Here is a 25473-nt window from a genome sequence, read left to right on the forward strand (position 1 = left end):
CGAGAGAGGCCAAAATAAAATTTCCTGCAGATCCAGAGTCCAAGAAGGCCACTGTAGAGAAGGAGAAGGCAGAGGCAGACATCCGCACAGGCACAGTAAGACGTGGAGAAGCAGAGTAGACATCAAGGACTGTCACACCTTTGTGCGGAGTCAGCGTACGTCTTTCCAGGCGGGGAGGACGGATAGGACAATCTCTCAGGAAGTGTTCGGTACTAGCACAGTACAGGCAGAGGTTCTCCATACGGCGTCGTGTCCTCTCTTGAGGTGTCAGGCAAGACCGGTCGACCTGCATAGCCTCCACGGCGGGAGGCACAGGAACAGATTGCAGGGGACCAGAGGAGAGAGGAGACGAGGAGAAGCAACGCCTCGTGCGAACAGAGTCCATATCTTGGCGGAGTTCCTGACGCCTTTCGGAAAAACGCATGTCAATGCGAGTGGCTAGGTGAATAAGTTCATGTAGATTAGCAGGAATTTCTCGTGCGGCCAGAACATCTTTAATGTTGCTGGATAGGCCTTTTTTGAAGGTCGCGCAGAGGGCCTCATTATTCCAGGACAATTCTGAAGCAAGAGTACGGAATTGTACGGCATACTCGCCAACGGAAGAATTACCCTGGACCAGGTTCAACAGGGCAGTCTCAGCAGAAGAGGCTCGGGCAGGTTCCTCAAAGACACTTCGGATTTCCGAGAAGAAGGAGTGTACAGAGGCAGTGACGGGGTCATTGCGGTCCCAGAGCGGTGTGGCCCATGACAGGGCTTTTCCGGACAGAAGGCTGACTACGAAAGCCACCTTAGACCTTTCAGTGGGAAACAGGTCCGACATCATCTCCAGATGCAGGGAACATTGGGAAAGAAAGCCACGGCAAAACTTAGAGTCCCCATCAAATTTATCCGGCAAGGATAAGCGTATCCCAGGAGCGGCCACTCGCTGCGGAGGAGGTGCAGGAGCTGGCGGAGGAGATGACTGCTGAAGCTGTGGTAGTAACTGTTGTAGCAAAACGGTCAGTTGAGACAGCTGTTGGCCTTGTTGCGCTATCTGTTGTGACTGCTGGGCGACCACCGTGGTGAGGTCAGCGACAACTGGCAGAGGAACTTCAGCGGGATCCATGGCCGGATCTACTGTCACGATGCCGGCTGGCAGGTAGTGGATCCTCTGTGCCAGAGAGGGATTGGCGTGGACCGTGCTAGTGGACCGGTTCTAAGCCACTACTGGTTTTCACCAGAGCCCGCCGCAAAGCGGGATGGTCTTGCTGCGGCGGTAGTGACCAGGTCGTATCCACTAGCAACGGCTCACCTCTCTGGCTGCTGAAGATAGGCGCGGTACAAGGGAGTAGGCAGAAGCAAGGTCGGACGTAGCAGAAGGTCGGGGCAGGCAGCAAGGATCGTAGTCAGGGGCAACGGCAGAAGGTCTGGAAACACAGGCAAGGAACACACAAGGAACGCTTTCACTGGCACTAAGGCAACAAGATCCGGCAAGGGAGTGCAGGGGAAGTGAGGTGATATAGGGAAGTGCACAGGTGAACACACTAATTGGAACCACTGCGCCAATCAGCGGCGCAGTGGCCCTTTAAATCGCAGAGACCCGGCGCGCGCGCGCCCTAGGGAGCGGGGCCGCGCGCGCCGGGACAGAACAGACGGAGAGCGAGTCAGGTAGGGGAGCCGGGGTGCGCATCGCGAGCGGGCGCTATCCGCATCGCGAATCGCATCCCGGCTGGCAGCGGAATCGCAGCGCCCCGGGTCAGAGGACGTGACCGGAGCGCTGCCGCGGGGAGAGTGAAGCGAGCGCTCCGGGGAGGAGCGGGGACCCGGAGCGCTCGGCGTAACAAACACTACTCAATGGCTACTTGCGATGTTACTGCGTTATATCCCTCCATACCAAGACAGCAAGGATTATTGGCGTTGACATATCATCTGAACACCCATAGCAACTACTCCCCTGATCTGAAGGAATTTATTATTTTAGCCACAGATTATCTTCTTTCTAATAATTATTTTATGTTTAATGGCGAGTTTTTTCTTCAGATCAGGGGAGCTTCTATGTGTGCGAAGTTTTCACCATCTTTTGGCAACATCTATATGATTTATTGGGAAGAACATTTTATTTTTAATTCTAATAATCCATTTTTTTCATCCATTAAGTATATAGGTCGTTATATAGATGACTTGGTCTTGGTATGGAGGGATTCTGAAAATAAATTTAATGAATTCATTGATTATATCAATGACAATGACTTAAACGTTAGGTTTACATCGCAATTCCCCACTGAGTGTGTTCCCTTTTTGGATATTCTCTTGTGTGCACCTTCTCAGTCTAAGGGACAACCCAAACAAATTATTGTTAAACCATTTAGAAAAGAAACGTTTGGATACACTGTCCTACAGCCTACAGGCTCCTGTCATCCCCGACATGTGGTCCGTAACATCCCCTATGGGGAATGGGTGAGACTTAAAAGGAACTACCTGCAGGATGATGTTTTCGAACAAGAATCTTCAGCTTGTATGATAGACTGAAAGCTAGAGGATATGATGAGGTCACTTTAAATAATGCATATGTAAAAGCAAAAAATTTGGATCGAGCCACCTTGATATCCTCTACATTTAACACCTTAAGGACCAGGGTTTTTTCCGTTTTTGCATTTTCGTTTTTTGCTCCTTGCCTTTAAAAAATCATAACTCTTTCAATTTTGCACCTAAAAATCCATATGATTGCTTATTTTTTGCACCACCAATTCTACTTTGTAATGACGTCAGTCATTTTGCCCAAAAATCTATGGTGAAACGGAAAAAAAAATCATTGTGCGACAAAATTGAAAAACATTTTGGGGGTTTCTGTTTCTACGTAGTACATTTTTCGGTAAAAATGACACCTTATCTTTATTCTGTAGGTCCATACGATTAAAATGATACCCTACTTATATAGGTTTGATTTTGTCGTACTTCTGGAAAAAATCATAACTACATTCAGGAAAATTAATACGTTTAAAATTGTCATCTTCTGACTCCTATAACTTTTGTATTTTTCCGCGTATGGGGCGGTATGAGGGCGAATTTTTTGCGCCGTGATCTGAACTTTTTAACGGTACCATTTTTGCATTGATAGGACTTATTGATCGCTTTTTATTCATTTTTAAATTATATAAAAAATGACCAAAAATGCACTATTTTGGACTTTGACCGAGCGGTTTAATTAACGATAGATTTTTATAATTCGGACATTTCCGCATGCAGGGATACCATATATGTTTATTTTTATTTACACTGTGTTTTTTTTTTTTATGGGAAAAGGGGGGTGATTCAAACTTTTTATAGGGGAGGGGTTAAATGATCTTTATTCACCTTCTTTTTTTCACTTTTTTTTTGCAGTGTCATAGCTCCCATAGGGACCTATAACACTGCACACACTGATCTTTCACATTGAACACTGGTTTCTCATAGGAAACCAGTGATCGATGATTCTGCCGCTTGACTGCTCATGCCTGGATCTCAGGCACTGAGCAGTCATTCGGCGATCGGACAGCGAGGAGGCAGGTAGGTACCCATCGGCTGTCCTGTAAGCTGTTCGGGATGCCGCGATTTCGCCGCGGCTGTCCCGAACAGCCCACTGAGCTAACCGGCAGTTTTTACTTTCACTTTTAGCCGCATGGCTCAGCTCTGAGCGAGCGGCTAAAGGGTTAATAGCGATCGGCGCTGCACGCTATTAGCGGCGGGTCCCGGCTTCACTATGACGCCGGGCCCGCCGTGATATGATGCGGGGTTACCGCGTAACCCTGCGTTATATCACGGGAGCAGGACCAAGGACGTACTGGTACGTCCTTGGTCCTTAAGGGGTTAATAGCTCTAGAAATAGGATGGACTTGCCTTCCACACAGGCTTTGCATAACAAAAAGAAATTACCTGTTTTTGTTACCAGTTATAGTCGTCAATTCCATACTATTGGTAAAATTATGCAAAAATATCTTCCTATCCTTGAAAATGAAAGTGCATTGCAGGATTTTGATAAAACCTATATTAAAACTGTTTCCAGACGAGGTCCCTCGCCTAGTCTATTCATGATAGAATCTAGTACATCTAATACACATACATGGTTACATCACCCAGGCACATGGAGATGTGGACATAACCATTGCATCACATGTGCACATATACAAGTATCCAACTCCTTTGTCTCATACACCACAGGTAAACAGTACCTTACCAAATCTTACAGTAATTGCAATACTACTTCAGTAGTATATTTAGCCTCATGCAGCTCTTGTCGATGCCAATATGTAGGCTGCACCTCAAATTCGTTGAAAACAAGGATTAGACGACACATCTCCAATGCTAAAAATGATCAATATAATATTTCAGCCCTGTCGAAGCACTTCAGGGATAAGCATAATGGAGATGTGTCAACTCTACAAATAAACGTAATTGAAAAAGTTAGAAGTAATATTAGAGGTGGAGACTTGAGACGTAAACTGTTGAACAGAGAGTATTACTGGATTTTTTTGTTAAATACAAGAGAACCTGTAGGAATGAGTTTAAGACATGATTTGATTTTGACATACTGTGAACAGAGAGCCACACATAGAAAAATAGTATGTCAAAATCAAATCATGTCTTAAACTCATTCCTACAGGTTCTCTTGTATTTAACAAAAAAATCCAGTAAGACTCTCTATTCAACAGTTTACGTCTCTAGTCTCCACCTCTAATATTACTTCTAACTTTTTCAATTACGTTTATTTGTAGAGTTGACACATCTCCATTATGCTTATCCCTGAATAGCCCCCTGTCCAAATTACTTTACTTCTTTGTGGTTATTTTTATTGCCATTGTTATTGTATTATGAGTATTCCCACTCAAGAACTGCCTTCCTTGTACATCGACCCTACTATGTTCTTCAACAAGTTAACCCGGTTTCCTATGAACTTTACCTCCTGCCCTCCTTGCAGATTTTCAATGACTTCTAGCTCCCCTGCCTCATTAGTATTCCACCAACAGGCCCGCCCCCTTCATGACTATGCAAACAAACATCTTCACTCTCTGTGATGTGAGAGCTAGCGGGGTCCCCCCCCCGGAGAATGTAGATGTTCTGTTGCGGATGGCTGGAAGATGAGTGCTCTGCTCATCAATACACTTCACTTTTGAGTATAGCAAGGCAGAGGCCCCTGCGCTCTCCTCTTGGAGCATTGAGCTCATCTCTTCCAACACCCGCAGACTGTCATGTCATGGACTTGAGAGTAAAAATGTTTGTTTGCATATTCAATGTTATATTATACAATATTTCTAATTTTGAGCCCTTGAGGAAAGTTTCTTTCGGTCACATATTTATATTCCTCTCTGTTTTACAGATTGGTCTCTTTTCTTTTTCTTTCCGTGGGCCCTATTCACCTGGCGATGTATACAATATTTCTAATTTTGAGCCCTTGAGGAAAGTTTCTTTCGGTCACATATTCAGGAAGGGGGTGGGCCGGGCAGAGGTATATTGATGGGCAGGGGAGCGGGGCAAGCCAGCTCCCTGTCTCCATCGTGCAAAGCTGCGCAATAGGTATAAAACTGTAAACGAACAGAAATAATGTCCTTCTGTCACATTAAAATACCTGTTTGTTGTTAAAATGATTGTGAGTGTTATAAATGTTATTACATGTTATTTCAGATGATGGCACAGCAGTGGTGTCTTCCTCCTCTTATCGTCAGCAAAACGTTCAAATGGCCAACAGGGATTATGAAAACGTAGAAGAAAACAATACAGAAGAGTCCCCAAAAGAACAAAAAGAAAATGAGGAAGAAGAAGAACTGGTGGTGTTAGATCCAGATCATGTAAGATCTTTTTAAATTTAGTAACCCAATTACTACTACAGTTAGTCCCTTAACATACAGTAGCCCATGTAAAGATAATAATGGGCCTAATCCCAGGTAAGAGAGGCTTGCTCCCGCACCAACTCACGATACCTATGTATTGAGGATAAGCAGAGACCAAGTCCAGCAATCCCGTGCTCAACGGAAAACCAGCAACAGCTTGTAAATCCTTCAAGAAAAGAGAGTCCGTGGCACTGGAATATAATGCAGATAAAAGGTTCTTTATTGCGGCATAGCAGGTAACAGAGGTGTAGTCAAACAGGCTGTTCGACTACACCTCTGTTACCTGCTATGCCGCAATAAAGAACCTTTTATCTGCATTATATTCCAGTGCCACGGACTCTCTTTTCTTGAAGGATAATTATGGGCCTATATGCTGGGACCAGTGACACACCGGTCCCAGCGCTGATATACAGGGCAAAGGCGTGGCAGCCGCGGGACATAGCCACGCCTATCCGACTGTTGCTAAATGTAATATAAATCATATTTCTGGCTGATCAGGGCTGCTAAATAGCAGCAAAAGGTATGCCTGAATAGTAATTATAAAGCACTTTATCCTATGATTAGTTTATGGGGGTACAAATGAATGACAGTTGTGCTTTAAGTTTCGGGTTAGATCACAATGTATATATGGAAAGTACAGAGATCTTTTTAGTGATCTTTTTATACCTAGGCTGGTAGTCATGACAAGGGGGCATCCTCTGTGTCTCAAAGAAAAATGGTTTCACCATCATCACAAACAGAGATTAATAAACAAGATCGGGGGGCCTGGATGTTTTTCTGGAAAAATATAATATTACAAGTTATGGATGCTAGATTTATGTAGATGGAACATTGATCCATGGCTTTATTCTGATTGTCATATTGGAGTCTGGAAGGAATTTTTTATCTTTCATGGGGCAATTGACATAGGCCTCATGGGGGGGTTGTCTTCCTCTGGATCAACACAGTAGGGTTTTAGATTGAACTCGCTGGACTCTTTTTTTTTCAACGTTACTATGTATAACTATGTATAACTATATACTAGAAGTACAGTGGGACCTCAGTGTGTGAGGGAAGAGGAAGGCAGCACTCGTTGGATGCTTGCAGCAAGAACCTGCAGTCTTACTGGACATTGCTGAGGTGCGCGACTCAACAACAGCTAAGCTAATGAGCCGGGGACCATAAAGACATATGAGTACCGGAGACTGTGTTTGTGCTGGGTACAGTAGTACTACAGCATCTTCAGAGGAACGGGACACATTAAATGGCTTGGAGGCCGCTGCAGTAATCGGTTCAGCTATATAACTGTTTTGCTCAGTGTCTCTATAGGGTACTGTATAACAGTACTATACTACTGCTTCTATGGTCTGTGCTGTGGAATGAGGCACATTAAATGGGCCGGTGGCAGCTGCAGCAGTCAGTGCCGCCAGATAGCCGCTTTGCACGATGGCCCTGTCATATAGAGGCTTGATAAGCTGATGCTGTATTCAACTTACAATGGGCTCTGAGAGCCCACTGTAAGATAAAACTATCGTATTTTGGGGCCATTGAAAGTCACTGTATTCATGACTTTTATTTAGTTTATGCTGAGGTGTGACTTTACATGTTTAAACAACAGAACTCTAAATAGCTACTAGGTTAAGGGGAATCTGTTTGCTTCCTTTTATTCAAAGAGCTGCAGACACTTTTGGATAGCTGTTAGTGTATAAAATTAAGTTGTACGTTTCCAAGAGCTGATGGCGTTTGCTACTAGCAGCCGGAACCTGCCGTGTATGACGCAAGCACCGTTCCGATGCTCGTGGTCATACACAGGACGTAAATGTACGTCCTGGTGCAGGAAGTCCCGCCAAACCAGGACGTACATTTACGTCCGTGGTCGTTAAGGGGTTAAAGGGGTTATCTATCATAAGGTTATTTTAGTACCTACCTGCCAGACAGTAATGCTTGTCTTGGGATAAATGGCTATGGTGTGAGATTACCATAACACCATAACCATAACAGCTTTTTGTGAACTGGTATTTCCTGTTTGAGCTTTCTTCTTTGCCTACAAATCCCATAATTCCATTTTCCTCCGTCCCACACATCAGCCACCCCACCCATTGAAACATAAATGAGCTGCATCCATTCAAAAGACCTGTGGTTTTCAATCAGGGTGCCTACAGCTGTTGCATTAGTTGCAAATTGATCTCTCTCCCACCAAGTGATTGCTCCACTCATTGAAGCAGACAGGCTCCATGTCATCAACTGACTAATGAGGCCAGGTCTCGGCCGCATTTCAACCTGGAAAAAATCTCAGACAACAGTAATTTTGCATGCTGTTAAAAATAAATATTGGGGTGAAAATCACATAAGAATTGTGAGAAAACCATCAAACACAGATACAGACACTATATTATGAACTACACTAACTTTACAGCCCCTGTAGCATAGTCAAATAAAAAAAATTCCTGGAATACCCCTTTAAATCTTTATTTTGGATACAGACCTCATACATGGGTGAAAATGACTCCAGTGATGCGTTTTAATCAACCGATCACAGCATAGCTGAACAGTGTGCAATATCCTTTATATATATATATATATATATATATATATATATATATATATATATATGCTGAATGTAACAAAGTGCAAGTGTAATAAAAAGGAATGAAGTTATTGATATTTGTTTTTTTTTTGTCAGCCACTGATGACAAGATTCCAAACAGCTTTTAAGAATTACCTCACCAAGCAGATACAAAGCCTTGATATGGAACTGTGTGAAATGGTACGTAAAACTAAGCAATACATGGCTAAATTGTAATACTTTCAACCTCTTATGTTTTTTGTTTGTTTACATTATTTTATTTAAAATATTGAAAGAGGGGGTGATCTAAACATAGGGTGCTTATTCACATTTATTGTCACTTTAAAAAAAATCTATTTTATTAGTCCCCAAATGGGACTATTACATGCAATCTTTTGATTGCAAACACTGTTCAATGCTATGCAATAGCAGTGATCAGTGATATCAGTGCTCTGCTTCTCTAGCCTGCCAAAGCAGGGGTTAAAGTGATTTTCTTGGTTAAAAAAACAAAACAACTATGGGGGAATTTACTTTCACATATGCCAGTCTATAGGATGCATTCACACTTTTAGGGTTTTATTTGCAATTATTGAATAAAAAAGCAGGAATGGATTTAAAATGAGGAAAACTCTCAATCTTTCTTTTATATGTCTCAACTGTTTATGTTCTGATCCTGGCTTTGAATTGAATAATTGCCATTAGAATCCTGAACATGTGCACACCCACTTCCACTGGATTCAGCAGGTTCATTGCCTCTTAATGAATCTGCCTCTGCAGTTGCTGCTTGGAGCCCTGCACTTATAAATATATGCAATCTCAGAGTTAGTGTAGATTTATACTATAGTTCACACCAGTTACCAGCAAAAATGTGTGACTTTTGTATGCCAAACAGTCATACAAAGCATAATTAACTCGCTGCTATGTTCTCTGTTATTGCAGAAAATATATGCAAAAAGGCCTAACACGGCCAATTACACCCTATAATTACACACCCCAATAAAACCTAACTTTTATTATTGTTGCATAAAAGTTGTAGTTCTAATTCCTATAGACACATATGAATTATAAAACCAACTAGATCACTCAATATTTAGAATATAAAAAACAAGGTATGTTTTACTGTAGCATGTGGCCCAACAGTCATGGTGATACTGTCACGATTCGGCTGGCTGGAGGTGGATCCTCTGTGCCAGAGAGGGATTGGCGTGGACCGTGTCGGTGGACCGGTTCTAAGTTGCTACTGGTATTCACCAGAGCCCGCCGCAAAGCGGGATGGTCTTGCAGCGGCGGTAGCAACCAGGTCGTATCCACCGGCAACGGCTCAACCTCTCTGACTGCTGAGATAAGCGCGGTACAAGGGAGTAGACAAGAGCAGGGTCGGACGTAGCAGAAGGTCAGGGCAGGCAGCAAGGATCGTAGTCAGGGGCAACGGCAAGGAGGTCTGGAACACAGGCTAGGAACAAACAAGGAATGCTTTCACTGGCACAATGGCAACAAGATCCGGCAAGGGAGTGCAGGGGAAGTGAGGTATAAGTAGGGAGTGCACAGGTGAAGATACTGATTAGGCCTGCTGCGCCAATCAGTGGCGCAGTGGCCCTTTAAATCGCAGAGACCCGGCGCGCGCGCGCCCTAAGGACGCGCGCGCGGACAACACAGACGGAGAATGGGTCAGGTACGGGAGCCGGGATGCGCATCGCGAGCGGGCGCGTCCCGCGTCGCGAATCGCATCCCGGCTGGGAGTAATATCGCAGCGCACCCGGTCAGCAGGTCTGAATGAGAGGACGCTGCGAGCGCTCCGGGGAGGAGCGGGGACCCGGAGCGCTCGGCGTAACAGTACCCCCCCCTTGGGTCTCCCCCTCTTCTTGGAGCCTGGGAACCTGAGGATAAGACTTTTGTCTAGGATGTTGTCCTCAGGTTCCCAAGATCTCTCCTCTGGGCCACAATTCTCCCAGTCAACCAAGAAGAATCTTTTACCTCTGACTGTCTTGGATGCTAGAATCTCCTTCACCGAGAAGACGTCAGACGAATCGGAAACAGGAGTGGGAGAGACAACTTTGGGAGAGAAGCGGTTAAGGATGAGTGGTTTAAGGAGAGAGACATGGAAGGCATTGGGAATACGGAGAGAAGGAGGAAGAAGGAGTTTTTAAGAGACAGGGTTGATCTGGCACAAGATTTTGAAAGGACCAAGATAGCGTGGTCCCAGTTTATAACTGGGGACACGAAAGCGGACATATTTAGCGGAGAGCCATACCTTGTCTCCGGGAGCAAAAATGGGGGGAGTTCTTCTTTTTTTATCAGCAAATTTTTTCATCTGGGATGAAGCCTGTAAAAGAGAATTTTGGGTTTCTTTCCATATGGTGGAAAGATCTCGAGTCACTTCATCAACAGCGGGCAAACCAGAGGGCATGGGAGTGGGGAGGGGAGGAAGAGGGTGACGGCCGTACACCACAAAAAATGGGGATTTAGCAGAAGATTCGGAGACTCTGAAGTTGTATGAGAATTCGGCCCATGGTACAAGATCTGCCCAGTCATCCTGGCGGGAGGAAACAAAATGTCGTAAATAGTCACCCAGGACCTGATTAATTCTTTCTACTTACATAGTTACATAGTTAGTACGGTCGAAAAAAGACATATGTCCATCAAGTTCAACCAGGGAATTAAGGGGTAGGGGTGTGGCGCGATATTGGGGAAGGGATGGGATTTTATATTTCTTCATAAGCATTAATGTTATTTTGTTCCATGAATGTATCTAATCCTGTTTTAAAGCTGTTAATTGTTCCTGCTGTGACCAGTTCCTGAGGTAGACCGTTCCATAAATTCACAGTCCTCACGGTAAAGAAGGCGTGTCGCCCCTTGAGACTAAACTTTTTCTTCTCCAGACGGAGGGAGTGCCCCCTCGTCCTTTGGGGGGGTTTAACGTGGAACAGTTTTTCTCCATATTTTTTGTATGGGCCATTAATATACTTATATACGTTTATCATATCCCCCCTTAAACGTCTCTTCTCAAGACTAAACAATTGTAACTCCTTTAATCGCTCCTCATAGCTAAGATGTTCCATGCCCCATATTAGTTTAGTCGCGCGTCTCTGCACCCTTTCCAACTCCGCAGTGTCCCTTTTATGGACAGGTGCCCAAAACTGAACAGCATATTCCAGGTGAGGCCGTACCAATGCTTTATAAAGGGGGAGTTTTATGTCTCTGTCCCTTGAGTCCATGCCTCTTTTGATACATGACAATATCCTGCCGGCTTTGGAAGCAGCAGCCTGACATTGCATGCTATTCTGTAGTCTGTGATCTACAAGTACACCCAGATCCTTCTCTACCAGTGATTCTGACAGTTTAATCCCCCCTAAGACATACGATGCATGCAGGTTATTAGTACCCAGATGCATAACTTTACATTTATCCACATTGAACCTTATTTGCCAAGTGGATGCCCAGACACTTAGTCTATCCAAGTCATCTTGTAACTTATGCACATCCTCTATAGACTGTACCGTGCTACAAAGCTTGGTGTCATCTGCAAAGATAGAAACAGAGCTGTTAATGCCATCCTCTATATCATTAATAAATAAATTAAACAACAGCGGTCCCAGTACTGAAACTTGGGGTACACCACTAATAACCGGGGACCAATCAGAGTACGAATCATTGACCACCACTCTCTGGGTACGATCCATGAGCCAGTGTTCAATCCAGTTACATACTAAAATTTCCAAACCCAAAGACCTTAACTTACCTGTCAGACGTCTATGAGGGACAGTATCAAACGCTTTAGCAAAATCCAGAAACACTATATCCACAGCCATTCCTCTGTCAAGGCTTCTACTCACCTCTTCATAAAAGCAAATTAGATTGGTTTGACAACTTCTATCCTTAGTAAACCCATGCTGGCTATCACTTATAATGCAATTATCCCCTATGTATTCCTGTATGTAATCCCTTATAAGTCCTTCAAATAATTTACCCACAATGCACGTTAAACTTACCGGTCTATAGTTTCCTGGGGAAGACCTAGAGCCCTTTTTGAAGATTGGCACCACATTCGCCTTGCGCCAGTCCCTTGGCACAATACCAGACACCAGAGAATCTCTAAATATCATGAACAGGGTTACAGATATTACTGAACTTACCTCTCTAAGAACTCTTGGGTGTAGTCCATCCGGTCCTGGGGATTTGCTTACATTTATATCACTTAACTTACCTTGTACCATCTCTACATTAAGCCAGTTCAGTACATTACATGATGTGTTACCAGCACTGACCTGGCCAATGTCAGCTCCTTTTTCCATAGTGTATACAGAACTAAAGAACCCATTCAGTAGCTCCGCTTTCTCTTGATCGCCTGTGACAACCTCCCCATTATCATTATTAAGGGGTCCTACATGCTCTGTCCTTGTTTTTTTTGCATTTATATATCTAAAAAAATATTTAGGATTAGTTTTGCTTTCTTTGGCCACCTGTCTCTCGTTTTGAATTTTTGCTGTTTTTATTAAATTTTTACAGATTTTATTAAGCTCCTTGTACTGTTTAAATGTAATCGCTGACCCAGATTTGTATTTTTTGAAGGCTATTTTTTTGTTGTTTATTGCTCTTTTAACATCATGTGTCAGCCATGTAGGATTTCGTTTTAATCGTTTATATTTGTTCCCCTTTGGTATATATTTAGATGTATAGTTATTTAGAGTTGATTTAAAGATGTCCCATTTACCTTCTTTATCAGTATTTGACAACACCTCCCCCCAGTCTATGTCCTGTAGTGCAGCCCTCAGCCCAGGGAAGTTTGCCTTTTTAAAGCTATATGTTTTTGCCTTCCCCGCCTGTCTTTGTTTTCTACATTTTAAGTCAAAAGTAACTATATTGTGGTCGCTATTACCAAGGTTTTCCCGCACAGTTACATTACCAACCAGCTCTGAGTTGTTGGAAATGATCAGATCCAACAAGGCATCACTTCTTGTTGGGTCCTTCCCAAACTGGCCCATAAAATTATCCTGCAATAAATTTAGCAATTGTCGCCCCTTTGTAGTTTTAGCCAACCCCAGACCCCAATCTATATCTGGATAGTTAAAATCTCCCATTATTACCACTGTACCTGCCCGGGCGGCCCTCTCTATTTGTTTATGAAGCCAAACTTCTATCTCTTCAGTGATATTAGGGGGTCTGTAGATTACCCCAAATATTATTTTTTCAGTATTTCCCTCCTTTTGTAATTCTACCCACAGTGATTCCACCTCCTCAAAATCATCACACACTATGGCATCGTTCACACTGACTTTCATACCACTTCTTACATACAGACAGACTCCACCACCTTTTCTGTTCATTCTATCCTTGTGAAACAATGTAAACCCCTGCAGATTGACAGCCCAGTCATGCGAGGAGTCAAGCCATGTCTCAGTGACCCCAACTATATCAATATGTTCCTCCAGTATCAAGGCCTCAAGCTCCCCCATTTTATTTGCTAGGCTTCTGGCATTTGTGAACATACACTTTACATTTCCATCCTTTATGTTATTGGGGTTAATGGGATTCAAGGATGTAAGTTTTATTTTCCTATGAAGCCTATTCCTATTAACTATTCTAACCCCTCCCTCCGCTCCACCCCCAGGTACATTTATAATTCCCACCTCTCTATCTACATTATCTTCCCCCTCTTTGCTGTAGGTTCCCTCCCCCCAAGTCCCTAGTTTAAACACTCCTCCATCCTTCTAGCCATCTTCTCCCCAAGCAAAGCTGCACCCTCCCCATTGAGGTGCAGCCCGTCCCTACGGTAGATCCGGTAACCGACAGCAAAGTCAGCCCAGTTCTCCATGAACCCAAACCCTTCCTTCCTACACCAGCTTCTGAGCCACTTGTTTACCTCCCTGATCTCCCGCTGCCTCTCTGGTGTGGCTCGTGGTACTGGTAGTATTTCAGAAAATACTACCTTGGAGGTCCTTGCCTTAAGCTTGCGGCCTAAGTCCCTGAAATCATTTTTAAGGACACTCCACCTACCTCTTACTTTGTCATTGGTGCCAATATGTACCATGACTGCTGGGTCCTCTCCAGCCCCGCCCAGCAACCTGTCAACCCGATCCGCGATGTGCCGAACTCGTGCGCCAGGCAGACAACACACTGTTCGGCGATCCCCGTCTTTGTGACAGATCGCCCTGTCTGTCCCCCTAATAATTGAGTCCCCCACCACTAGTACCTGTCTGGCCTGCCTGTACTCCTCCCTCCCTCCTTACTGGAGCAGACACCCCCCTGGCGGTCAGAGGCGGTATCCTGCTGCAGTTCTGCTAGCTCTGTAATGGCATCCCCCTCATCTGCCAAGCGGGCAAACATGTTGGGGTGTGCCAGTTCAGGACTAGCCTCCCTGACACTTTTTCCCCTACCCCTCTTTCTAATTGTAACCCAGCTAACTGCCTGACTGTCCTGCAACTCCGTCCCACTGTCCTCCCCCACCTCTATTCCCGAGAGTGCCTGCTCAGTGAGCACGAGACTCCTCTCCATGTTGTTAATGATGTTGTTAATGCTTCTCATTGTTGCCAGTCGCCCCTCTAGATGCAGGATCTGGGCTTCCAAACGGACAACTAGCCCATTGGATTGGGGATGATAAGAAGAAGAGAAGTTTAATTTGATCTTGAGCTGCTTACAGAGGGCCCTCCAGAATTTAGACACAAATTGAACGCCTCTATCCGAGACGATATGCGTGGGCAACCCGTGAAGGCGAAAAATGTGTGTAAAAAATTGCTTTGCCAACTGAGGCGCTGACGGAAGGCCTGGAAGAGGGATAAAATGTGCCATCTTGGAAAATCGATCAACGACCACCCAAACAACTGTGTTGCCACGGGATAAGGGCAGGTCAGTAATAAAGTCCATACCAATCTGTGACCAAGGTTGTTCAGGAACAGGCAGAGGATGAAGCAGACCAGCAGGCTTCTGGCGAGGAGTCTTATCCCGGGCACAGACAGTACAGGCCCACACGAAATCAACAACGTCAGTCTCCAGAGTAGGCCACCAATAAAATCGAGAGATGGGGGCGTGGCTTGACATGGCGGAGTGAGGACGCGTTTTGTTGGAGCTCCGGTCCTGCACCCACCATAAGCCAGATTCCAGCATACTTCCATGGGAGGAAATTCTAAGAAACCCAGGAGAAGGACCCGCTCCAGACCCCCTTCCCCTGTGAGGACTCTGTTGCCGTACCTGACGCGCTCCCAGCCCCGCAGGAGCGCCTCTCTCCCTCCTGGCTCCATGGCTGCCTGTGCTGCCGCGGCTACCACACCACCGGCAGCTACCTCAAGGACCTCCACCTCACCGCTGGCGGCAATACCGGGTGCGTCCCTGGACTCGGGCATGCCTTCATCGGCTCCAGCAGCCCCGCGGCAGTCTCTCCCTCCGGTGCGGCCTTCCCCACCTTCGGCAGCTGTGGACGGCGCTCCCTAAGATGGCGGCGGGGAAGTGCGCACGTCCGGGCACCTGCAGCCTGCAATCTCTATCCAGCTGGAGTCTCGTCAAGCGTCCGAGGGGGGACCCAAGGTAAGGGGCGCATATTCTACACCCGCTCCCGCTGATGGTGCTCCCGGTCCCGGCGGGCTGCCGGGTGGGGGACAGCATAATCCCCAGCCCTTACCTCCTCGTGGTCCCGCTGGGCCTGTAGGGCCCCCCTCTATGGGGATCACTGGGGGCCCATCTCCTCCTGCAGCCCGGGTACTGGACCTGGCCCCTGATGAGTGGCCCGCTGTTCCTGCAGGCTTGTCCCCCCCAGCTCTGGCTCCATGCATCACATCGCAGGCCTCTCCATCCCCTGCCGGCCTGGATCCTGCTGTGTCACCATCCTGGGCCTCAGGCTCACCCTGGGACTCCCCTCTGCACTTGCCTCAGGATACAGTTCAGCCGCTGTACTCCTCCCCAGGAATTCCTCCTCCATTGGCCCCCAGCAGTGGGCCCCCCCATCCGTCCTCTCCAGGATTGCCACCTAGTTTGGAGGGGACTCCAGCGGTTTTTCATGCTCCTTCCCCCACACCGGCTGTACTGTCGCTGCCCCATACCCATTGGGGGACCCTCATGTACCCAGGACACTCTCAGCTTTCCCCAGCGGACCGTCCTGTCACCTTGGCGGACCTCCGCACCCTGGTGGCCTCTCTCCCTACCAAAAATGACCTCTCATCACTGGCTAAACAAATAGTCGCTGAGTGCAAAGAAGAATTTGTTCAACTGCGTCAGGATGTGTCGGCGCTGACCGCCCGTGTGGTGGGGGTAGAGGAGACGCAGGCGTCTTCCTCTTCTGCTGTCCAGGCCTTACAAGCAGTGGTGAAACAACATAGTGACCAGCTCTTCACTCTACAACAGCACCTCGACGACGTTGAGAACCGTAACAGACGCAACAATATTCGCCTTCGGGGGCTCCCGGAGGCGGTGGGTCCGGAGGAACTTTACCCTGCTTTACTGTCTATCTTCAATGACCTGTTGGAGCGGGCCCCTGATGTCCACATTGAGCTGGACCGTGCACATCGGGCCTTGAGACCCCCTAGTCAAGATGATCAGCACCCCAGGGATGTGATATGTAGAGTGCACTACTATGCTCTCAAAGAGGACATTCTCAGGGCGGCCAGGGCCCGCAGACGCATCTATTACAAGGACATACAAGTGCAGTTGTTTCCGGACTTGTCCAGACACACCTTGGCTCAAAGGGCGACGCTCAAACCAGTGCTGGAGGCTTTGAGGGAGCGAGACATCCCTTATAGGTGGGGGTTCCCGTTTGCCCTGACTGTCCGTAGAAACGGGAAAACCTTCACCCTGCGCTCTCCTGCTGACGTTCCAGCCTTCCTGAAGGACTTGGACTTGCCTGCCATCCCTATCTCGGATTGGCCACAGATTTCCTCCGGAGCCCCGAAACGCTCTGTACCAAGATCCCCTCAGCAGCCCTTTAAGATGTCTCGACCTGACCTGCCCCCCCGACCTGGCCGCCGACAAAGGCTGGTGACCCGATGGGACACTAGCTCTCCCGGTCCTCAGATTGTGCAGTCTCCCCACACTTGATACTGTTAGAAATGTTATTGCTGTGTTTTATGGGTTTATATTCTCCTCCCTTTTCACAGGTTAGCTGGACTACTGTTAATAATGTATATTTTACTATGTGGCTCTGGTGCTAGGGGTTCCGTTCTCCTTGCTCTCCCTCCTATTCATCCCCTCCCTCTCCTTTTCATTCTCTCCCCCCTTCCGCTCCCTCTGTAATGCCTATCCTGCTCTTCTACCCCCTCTCTGCCCCTTCTCCTACTCCTTTCCTCCCCCCCCTTCCTTTTCCCTCCCCCGCTTTCCTCCCCCCCTCCCCCTTCCCTTTTTCTCTCTCTTTCTCTCTTTCCCCTCTGTTTCTCCCTCCTTCATCTTCTCCGTCTCCCCCCGTTTTCCCCCCTTTATCTTTTGCTTTTGTCATGTGTCCCTACCCTGGGTTTCCTTCGCCTTCTGCACTTATATGCCTTCTATTTCCTTTCTGGCACTATTCTTATCTCTTGCTCCTTGCTCAGTTTGGGTGACTAATCCGGTCTCCTCCCCTGCGTCAGAGTCTTCCACCTACCCCCAATAGGTTGGAGCCTGGGCGTTTCCGTCAGCCTTTGCTGTGCTGTTTAGATTGTGCTGCGGTAGTACTTTTCTACTGCTACCTCTCTCTTGTTCTTGATTTCTTACCCTCCCCTCTCATTTTGTTCTTATTAACTGTTTTTCTGCTCCTTCCCTAGTGTTTGTGTTTGTCCTGTTTGGTGGCTGAGGCGGACCGGCTGTCTGACCCTTTTCTAGTGCCTACCTGCTGATGGCTGATCTTAACATTGCCTCGTTCAACGCTAAAGGCCTCAACATCCCGGCGAAGCGAACACAGATCCTGCACCACTTCCACAAGCGTAAGACCCATATCCTTTGTTTGCAGGAAACCCATTACAAAACCGGCCACACCCCGACCCTTACTAATAGACACTTCCCAGTATGGTTCTGTGCCAATAACTCTGCCTCCCGTTCAAAGGGTGTAGCGATAGCTTTACATAAGTCTCTGACACATCAGGTTACCAATGTGGTAATCGACCCCCATGCCAGATACATTGTTCTCACCCTGCTGATTGGTGGTAGAGCCATCACCATCATCAACGTGTATGCACCTAATCAGGGCCAGTGTGACTTTCTTGTCCGACTGGTTGACTCTGTGTTGCCAGTGGCTCAGGGGACCGTGATCTGGTGTGGGGATCTTAACCTGACCCTAGATCCTACCCTAGACAACTCCTCAGGCCACTCTAGCTTGTCCTATGCGGCAATTAAGAGAGTAAAACGCTCCTTAGCCCACCTTCAGTTATGTGATGCGTGGCGCCTACAACACCCCTCGGATAGGGACTATAGCTACTACTCCCCTCCCCATGATTCCTATAGTCGCCTAGATTACATTTTAATTCAACACTCTGCCCTCACTTGGCTGAACGGATCGGACATCGGTAGCATCATCTGGTCGGACCATGCCCCCGTGTTCTGTTCCCTCCATCTACCACACCTGACTAAGTCAGCCTGGTCATGGCGGTTGAACGAGTCTCTTCTTCTGGACCCAGCATGCATGGCAGATCTCACCAGGGCTGTTTCTGATTTCACTTTCGTTCATGTCTCTGATTCCACGGCCCCATATACCCAGTGGGAGGCCCTTAAGTGTGTCCTCCGTGGCGTTCTCATCAGACACGGTTCTCGCTTGAAGCGGGAGAGGGCCCACACCCTTACGGCAGCTTTAGCTAGGGTTTCTTCGTTGGAGCTGGCACACAAACGGTCACTCTCCCGTCCTGTCTTACAGGACTTACAGCTGGCTCGCTTGGAGGTGAAACGCCTCTTGGAGGCTTCCTGGGGCCGTTGGCTCCAAATGGGACGCAGTAAATTTTACGAATATGGGAACAAGAGTGGCCGGATGCTTGCCAGGGCTTTGAAGACTCGCCTGTCCCAATCTCATATCCCCTCTATCAGGACCCCAGCTGGGACGATGGTGCACACCACGGAGGAAATTGAATCTGTTTTTCACTCCTTCTTCTCTGATCTGTATCACCTCCCGATTCCCTGGCCCTCCCACCTCCCAGACCCTCCTTCACCCTTCCCGGCTCTCTCCGCAGTCGAGAGGGAGGCGCTGGACGCCCCCTTTTCCCCCGAGGAACTTGAATCGGTGATTCGTGCCCTCCCGGGGGGCAAAAGCCCAGGCCCTGATGGCTACACTGCCAAGTTTTATAAATCACTGTTGGATTCTATTTCTCCTCTTCTGCTGAAAGCGTTTAATTCCATCTCCCCTGACTGCCCACTGCCTCCCGCCTCTTCCCTTGCCCATATAATTCTTTTGCCCAAGCCCCATAAAGATCCCCGCTCGTATGGTAGTTATCGGCCAATTTCCCTGCTGAATGTAGATCTAAAAATGTACTCCAAAATATTGGCCAACAGGCTTAATATGTTTCTCCCCTCCCTTATCCACCAGGACCAGGTGGGGTGCCGGGTAGGGAAGCCAGGGACAATACCATCAAGACCCTGGACATCATACATCATGCCCAGACCTCTAAATTGCCCCTTATGATCTTATCGCTTGATGCCGAAAAGGCTTTTGACCATATCTCCTGGTCCTCCCTGTCACAAACCCTACGACATGTTGGTCTTGGCCCTTCCTTCATAGGGAAAATTATGGCACTGTACGGCTCCCCTTCTGCACGCCTGAAGATTAATGGTTCCCTTTCAGACACGTTCCCCATACATAATGGTACCCGCCAGGGCTGCCCCCTTTCCCCTCTCTTGTACGTTCTGGTAATGGAACATTTGATGGCCAGCATTAGAGCGGACCCAGATATCCATGGGGTGTCTATCGGCACTCATACTTATAAATGCTCCGCGTTCGCTGATGACCTTCTGGTCTACCTCTCTGATCCTTTAACCTCCCTACCATGCCTCATGTCCCGCCTGTCTGAGTTTGGCAAGTGGTCAAATTTCAAAATTAATTATACCAAATCTGAGGCCCTGGGTGTTGCGTTGCCAGAACGTACATTGTCTGCTCTCCAATCTGCTTTTCCCTTTCGCTGGCCTCCGGGTAGTATCTCCTATCTGGGCACAGTGATCCCCTCAGACTTGTCCCGTCTGTTTTCTCTAAATTTTTCCTCGCTGCTGGCACGTTTCCGAACGGACCTAACAGCCTGGAATAGTAAAGAGTTCTCGTGGTTCGGCCGCATAAACATCCTTAAAATGACCTTACTTCCCCGCCTGTTGTATTTAATGCAAACGGTCCCCATATATATCCCGTCCCCCTACTGGAGACAGTTGCGGACTTGCTTCGGCTCGTTTGTGTGGGCTGGAGCACGTCCCCGTTTGAGTAGGCTTACCCTGTCACGACCCAAGCTACAGGGGGGCGCGGGTCTTCCCGACTGTCACGCATATTACTTGGCCTGTGTTTACACCCGTGTCTTGGACTACTTCCATAATACCTCTACCAAACAGTGGGTCCAACTAGCGCAAGATATCTGCCCTTACGCTATTTCCACTCTGCCGTGGACGACGTCACGATCGTCCCAACTCCCCTCCCAATTTTCCTTCTCCACGCGCCACACCCTAGCTGTCCTGACCAATGTACGGTCACCCGCTTCCCTTATAGATCGTGAGGGCCCCCTCCTCCCTATCACGGACAATCCCGTGTTCCCCCCGGGAGTTTCCCCGACTGCTTTTCTCGGGGCCTCCCGATCGGAACCGCTCCGTTTCCACCATGTCCTTGACGGGGAGGGGCTCAAGTCATTGGGGGACCTTCTGTCCAACCGCCCACGCGCCAGACGCGCACCCTTTGCTTACCTCCAGTTGAAACATTTCTACTCCCATCTCCCATGTCGCCCTTCCCTACATCGCCCTCCCACGCCCTTTGAGAGATTGTGCTTGGCCTCATCGTTCCCTCGTCACTCCATCTCGACCTTGTATGGACTATTGTTGTCTCCCAGATCGGAGTCCCTTCCGACATTTTGTCGTGCATGGGAAACCGAACTTGCCAAATCGTTTACTCCTGATCAATGGGCTAAGTGTTTCTACTTGACCCACAAGGCCGTGATTGCCACTAAATTTCAGGAAACCAGCTTTAAAATCTTGTCCCGATGGTACCGGGTGCCCGCGGTGTTGCATCGATGGTACCCTTCTGTGCAGAGTACCTGTTGGCGATGTGGAGTTGGCGAGGGTACTATGGTCCATATTTGGTGGGGATGCCCTAAATTGCAGCCTTTCTGGTCCGCGGTTTTCCGCGTCATCCGGGAGGTGACCGGGGCCCAGATTCCCTGGTGCCCAGAGGCAGCTCTGCTGTATATGTTCCCTATGGCGCAATCAAAGTACAAAAACTCCCTAGCCCGTCACCTTCTCCAGGCAGCAAAGACTGTAATACCCAGGAAGTGGAAAACCCTGGACCCCCCCTCTATGGCCGACTGGATAGGCGAAATTGCCCAAATTCACCGCATGGAGGAACTTTTGGCGGTTCACCCTGACGAAGTCACTAGGTTTGGAGCTACATGGCTCCCGTGGTCGGAATTTTGCTCCTCCCCTGCTGTTCGGTTTTTGAGTTGATTTCCAAATACTGCTATGGATGATAGTGTGGTGCTTCGCTTCGCTGTGGATGCCTGTCCGTCGTGCGTCGCCAGTGGTCCCGCCTCAGCTGTCTTCTATGTTTGTTTGTTGTCCTGTATGTGTCCCCCACTTTCTTTAGTCTTCCGTATGTTTTGTGTATCTCTTTTTGTATGTTTTGTATTCCTTTCCTCCCTTCTTCGAAGGCCCTTTTTCAAGGTTGCCTCTTCTTTCCATTTACATCGTTCTGATTCTGTTCCTACTCTCGATCCCTTGCTAACTGCTGGGCCCCTTCTTACCTAGTCAGGTTCTTCTGGTATAAATCAATTGGCATGGTAATTCAGATTATTTCGACAACCACGTGTTAAATTTGTTGTATATTCTTTGCCTGGACTTTAACCCCCGCCCTGCATTGTTGGGATAGGGGAGATTTGAGAAACTTTCTCATATGCTATTGTTCACTGGAACGTACTTGTCTTGTTCTTTTGTTACCCATGTTATTTTTCATCCCATCTGTCTGATATTTCGGTCCACAAGACCGTATTGTGCTAAGTATTTCCTGTATTGGTGTACCCACCACATCTACCTTAATAAACTTTTTTGTTGAATTCGAAAAATCGAGAGATGAGTTGAACGGATTTTTTGATGCCCGCATGGCCTGCGAGGTGGGAGGAGTGTCCCCACTTGAGAATCCCGAGGCGCTGGCGTGGAGAAACGAAGGTCTTCCCTGGAGGAGTTTGTTTGATGGAAGCTGGAGAAGTGGAGATCAGACAGTCCGGAGGAATGATGTGTTGCGGAGAGGCTTCCACTTCAGAGGCATCTGAAGAACGAGAGAGGGCATCGGCCCTAATGTTCTTGTCAGCAGGGCGAAAATGGATTTCAAAGTTAAAACGGGCAAAGAACAACGACCACCTAGCCTGGCGAGGGTTCAGACGTTGGGCAGACTGGAGATAAGAGAGATTCTTGTGATCAGTGTAAATAATAACTGGATATTTGGATCCCTCCAGCAGGTGCCTCCACTCTTCAAGCGCCAATTTTATGGCCAGTAATTCTCGATCACCAATGGAGTAGTTTTTCTCCGCCGGAGAGAAGGTCCTAGAAAAAAACCCACAAGTAACAGCATGCCCGGAAGAATTTCTTTGTAGAAGAACTGCTCCAGCTCCCACAGAGGAGGCGTCTACCTCCAATAAGAAGGGTTTAGATGGGTCAGGTCTGGAGAGTACAGGAGCAGAAGAAAAGGCAGACTTGAGATGTTTAAATGCGTCTTCCGCTTGAGGAGACCAGGACTTAGGATTGGCATTTTTCTTGGTTAGAGCCACGATAGGAGCCACAATAGTAGAAAAGTGTGGAATAAATTGTCTGTAATAATTGGCGAACCCCAAAAAACGTTGGATAGCACGGAGTCCGGAGGGGCGTGGCCAATCTAATACGGCAGATAGTTTATCTGGGTCCATTTGTAGTCCCTGGCCAGAGACTAAGTATCCTAAGAAAGGAAGAGACTGACATTCAAAGAGACATTTTTCCATTTTGGCATAAAGTTGATTGTCCCGAAGTCTCTGAAGAACCATGCGGACATGCTGGCGGTGTTCTTCCAAGTTGGCAGAAAAAATCAGAATATCGTCCAGGTAAACCACAACACAGGTATATAGAAGATCGCGAAAAATTTCATTTACAAAGTCTTGGAAGACGGCAGGGGCATTGCAAAGGCCAAAAGGGCATGACCAGATACTCAAAGTGTCCATCTCTGGTGTTAAATGCAGTCTTCCATTTGTCCCCCTCCCTGATGCCGATGAGATTATAAGCACCTCTTAAGTCCAGCTTGGTAAAGATGTGGGCGCCTTGTAGGCGGTCAAAGAGTTCCGAGATAAGAGGTAGGGGGTAGCGTTTTTTTACCGTGATTTTATTAAGTCCGCGGTAATCAATGCAAGGGCGTAGGGAGCCATCTTTTTTGGAGACAAAAAAAAATCCAGCTCCGGCAGGCGAGGAGGACTTGCGGATAAACCCCTTTTTTAAGTTCTCCTGGATGTATTCCGACATGGCTTGGGTTTCTGGAGCAGACAGAGGTGCCCCGGGGTGGAGTAGTACCCGGGAGGAGGTCAATAGGACAGTCATAAGGCCTGTGAGGAGGCAAAGTCTCTGCTTGTTTCTTGCAAAAAAACATCAGCATAATCCAGATAGGCCTTAGGAAGACCAGATACCGGAGGAACAACAGGGTCACGACTGTGAGTACTGGGAGCCGGTTTAAGACAGTCCTTGTGGCAAGAAGTACCCCAGTTCTTGATTTCCCCTGTGGTCCAATCAAGGCTTGGGGAATGGCGTTGAAGCCACGGTAATCCAAGAAGAATCTCAGAAGTGCAGTTAGAGAGGACCAAAAATTAAATTTTTTCGTGATGGGGTCCGATGCACATTAAGAGAGGTTCCGTGCGGTAACGCACGGTACAGTCCAATCTTTCATTGTTAACAGAGTTGATGTAGAGGGGCCGGATCTACTGTCACGATTCGGCTGGCTGGAGGTGGATCCTCTGTGCCAGAGAGGGATTGGCGTGGACCGTGTCGGTGGACCGGTTCTAAGTTGCTACTGGTATTCACCAGAGACCGCCGCAAAGCGGGAGGGTCTTGCAGCGGTGGTAGCAACCAGGTCGTATCCACCGGCAACGGCTCAACCTCTCTGACTGCTGAGATAAGCGCGGTACAAGGGAGTAGACAAGAGCAGGGTCGGACGTTTCAGAAGGTCAGGGCAGGCAGCAAGGATCGTAGAAGAAGAAGTTCCAGCTCCCGGGAGCTGGAACTTCTTCTTCTATGGTTTATCTATACCAGGACAACGGCTTGGCTTCTACTCCGGGCTTCCGAACCAATTCCTACGAGTGTCAGGATTAAATCATTACAAACGGTGAGCTGGCTATACACCTTTTTCTTAACAAGGATCGTAGTCAGGGGCAACGGCAAGGAGGTCTGGAACACAGGCTAGGAACACACAAGGAATGCTTTCACTGGCACAATGGCAACAAGATCCGGCAAGGGAGTGCAGGGGAAGTGAGGTATAAGTAGGGAGTGCACAGGTGAAGATACTGATTAGGCCTGCTGCGCCAATCAGTGGCGCAGTGGCCCTTTAAATCGCAGAGACCCGGCGCGCGCGCACCCTAAGGAGCGGGGCCGCGCGCGCCGGGACAACACAGACGGAGAACGGGTGAGGTACGGGAGCCGGGATGCGCATCGCGAGCGGGCGCGTCCCGCGTCGCGAATTGCATCCCGGCTGGGAGTAATATCGCAGCGCACCCGGTCAGCAGGTCTGACCAGGGCGCTGCGAGCGCTCCGGGAAGGAGCGGGGACCCGGAGCGCTCGGCGTAACAGATACAGTATATATATATATATATATATATATATATATATCTATATAAACCTCCAACCTCATTGCCAAGTCACTAGCTCACTACTACATTATTTTTGTAGGATCATATACACATTAGAAACCGTAGCTGCAGTGACTAAGTATGCTCTAAAATTCAGGGTCTTCTTTGCTGACTT

At 47.7% G+C, this 25473-nt stretch overlaps 1 protein-coding gene across 1 annotated transcript in view; it reads left to right on the forward strand.

The window, feature by feature from the left end:
• CCDC40 (coiled-coil domain containing 40) overlaps positions 1–25473 on the forward strand; it is a 282644-nt gene that overhangs the window by 63919 nt on the left and 193252 nt on the right. Inside the window, exons 4-5 of the mRNA XM_056550062.1 lie at positions 5638–5801; positions 8506–8589. Coding sequence (XP_056406037.1) covers positions 5638–5801; positions 8506–8589 — 248 coding nt within the window. The remainder of the gene's footprint in view (positions 1–5637; positions 5802–8505; positions 8590–25473) is intronic.

The sequence above is a fragment of the Hyla sarda genome, chromosome 13 (assembly GCF_029499605.1).
Source record: "Hyla sarda isolate aHylSar1 chromosome 13, aHylSar1.hap1, whole genome shotgun sequence".
NCBI lineage: Eukaryota > Metazoa > Chordata > Amphibia > Anura > Hylidae > Hyla > Hyla sarda.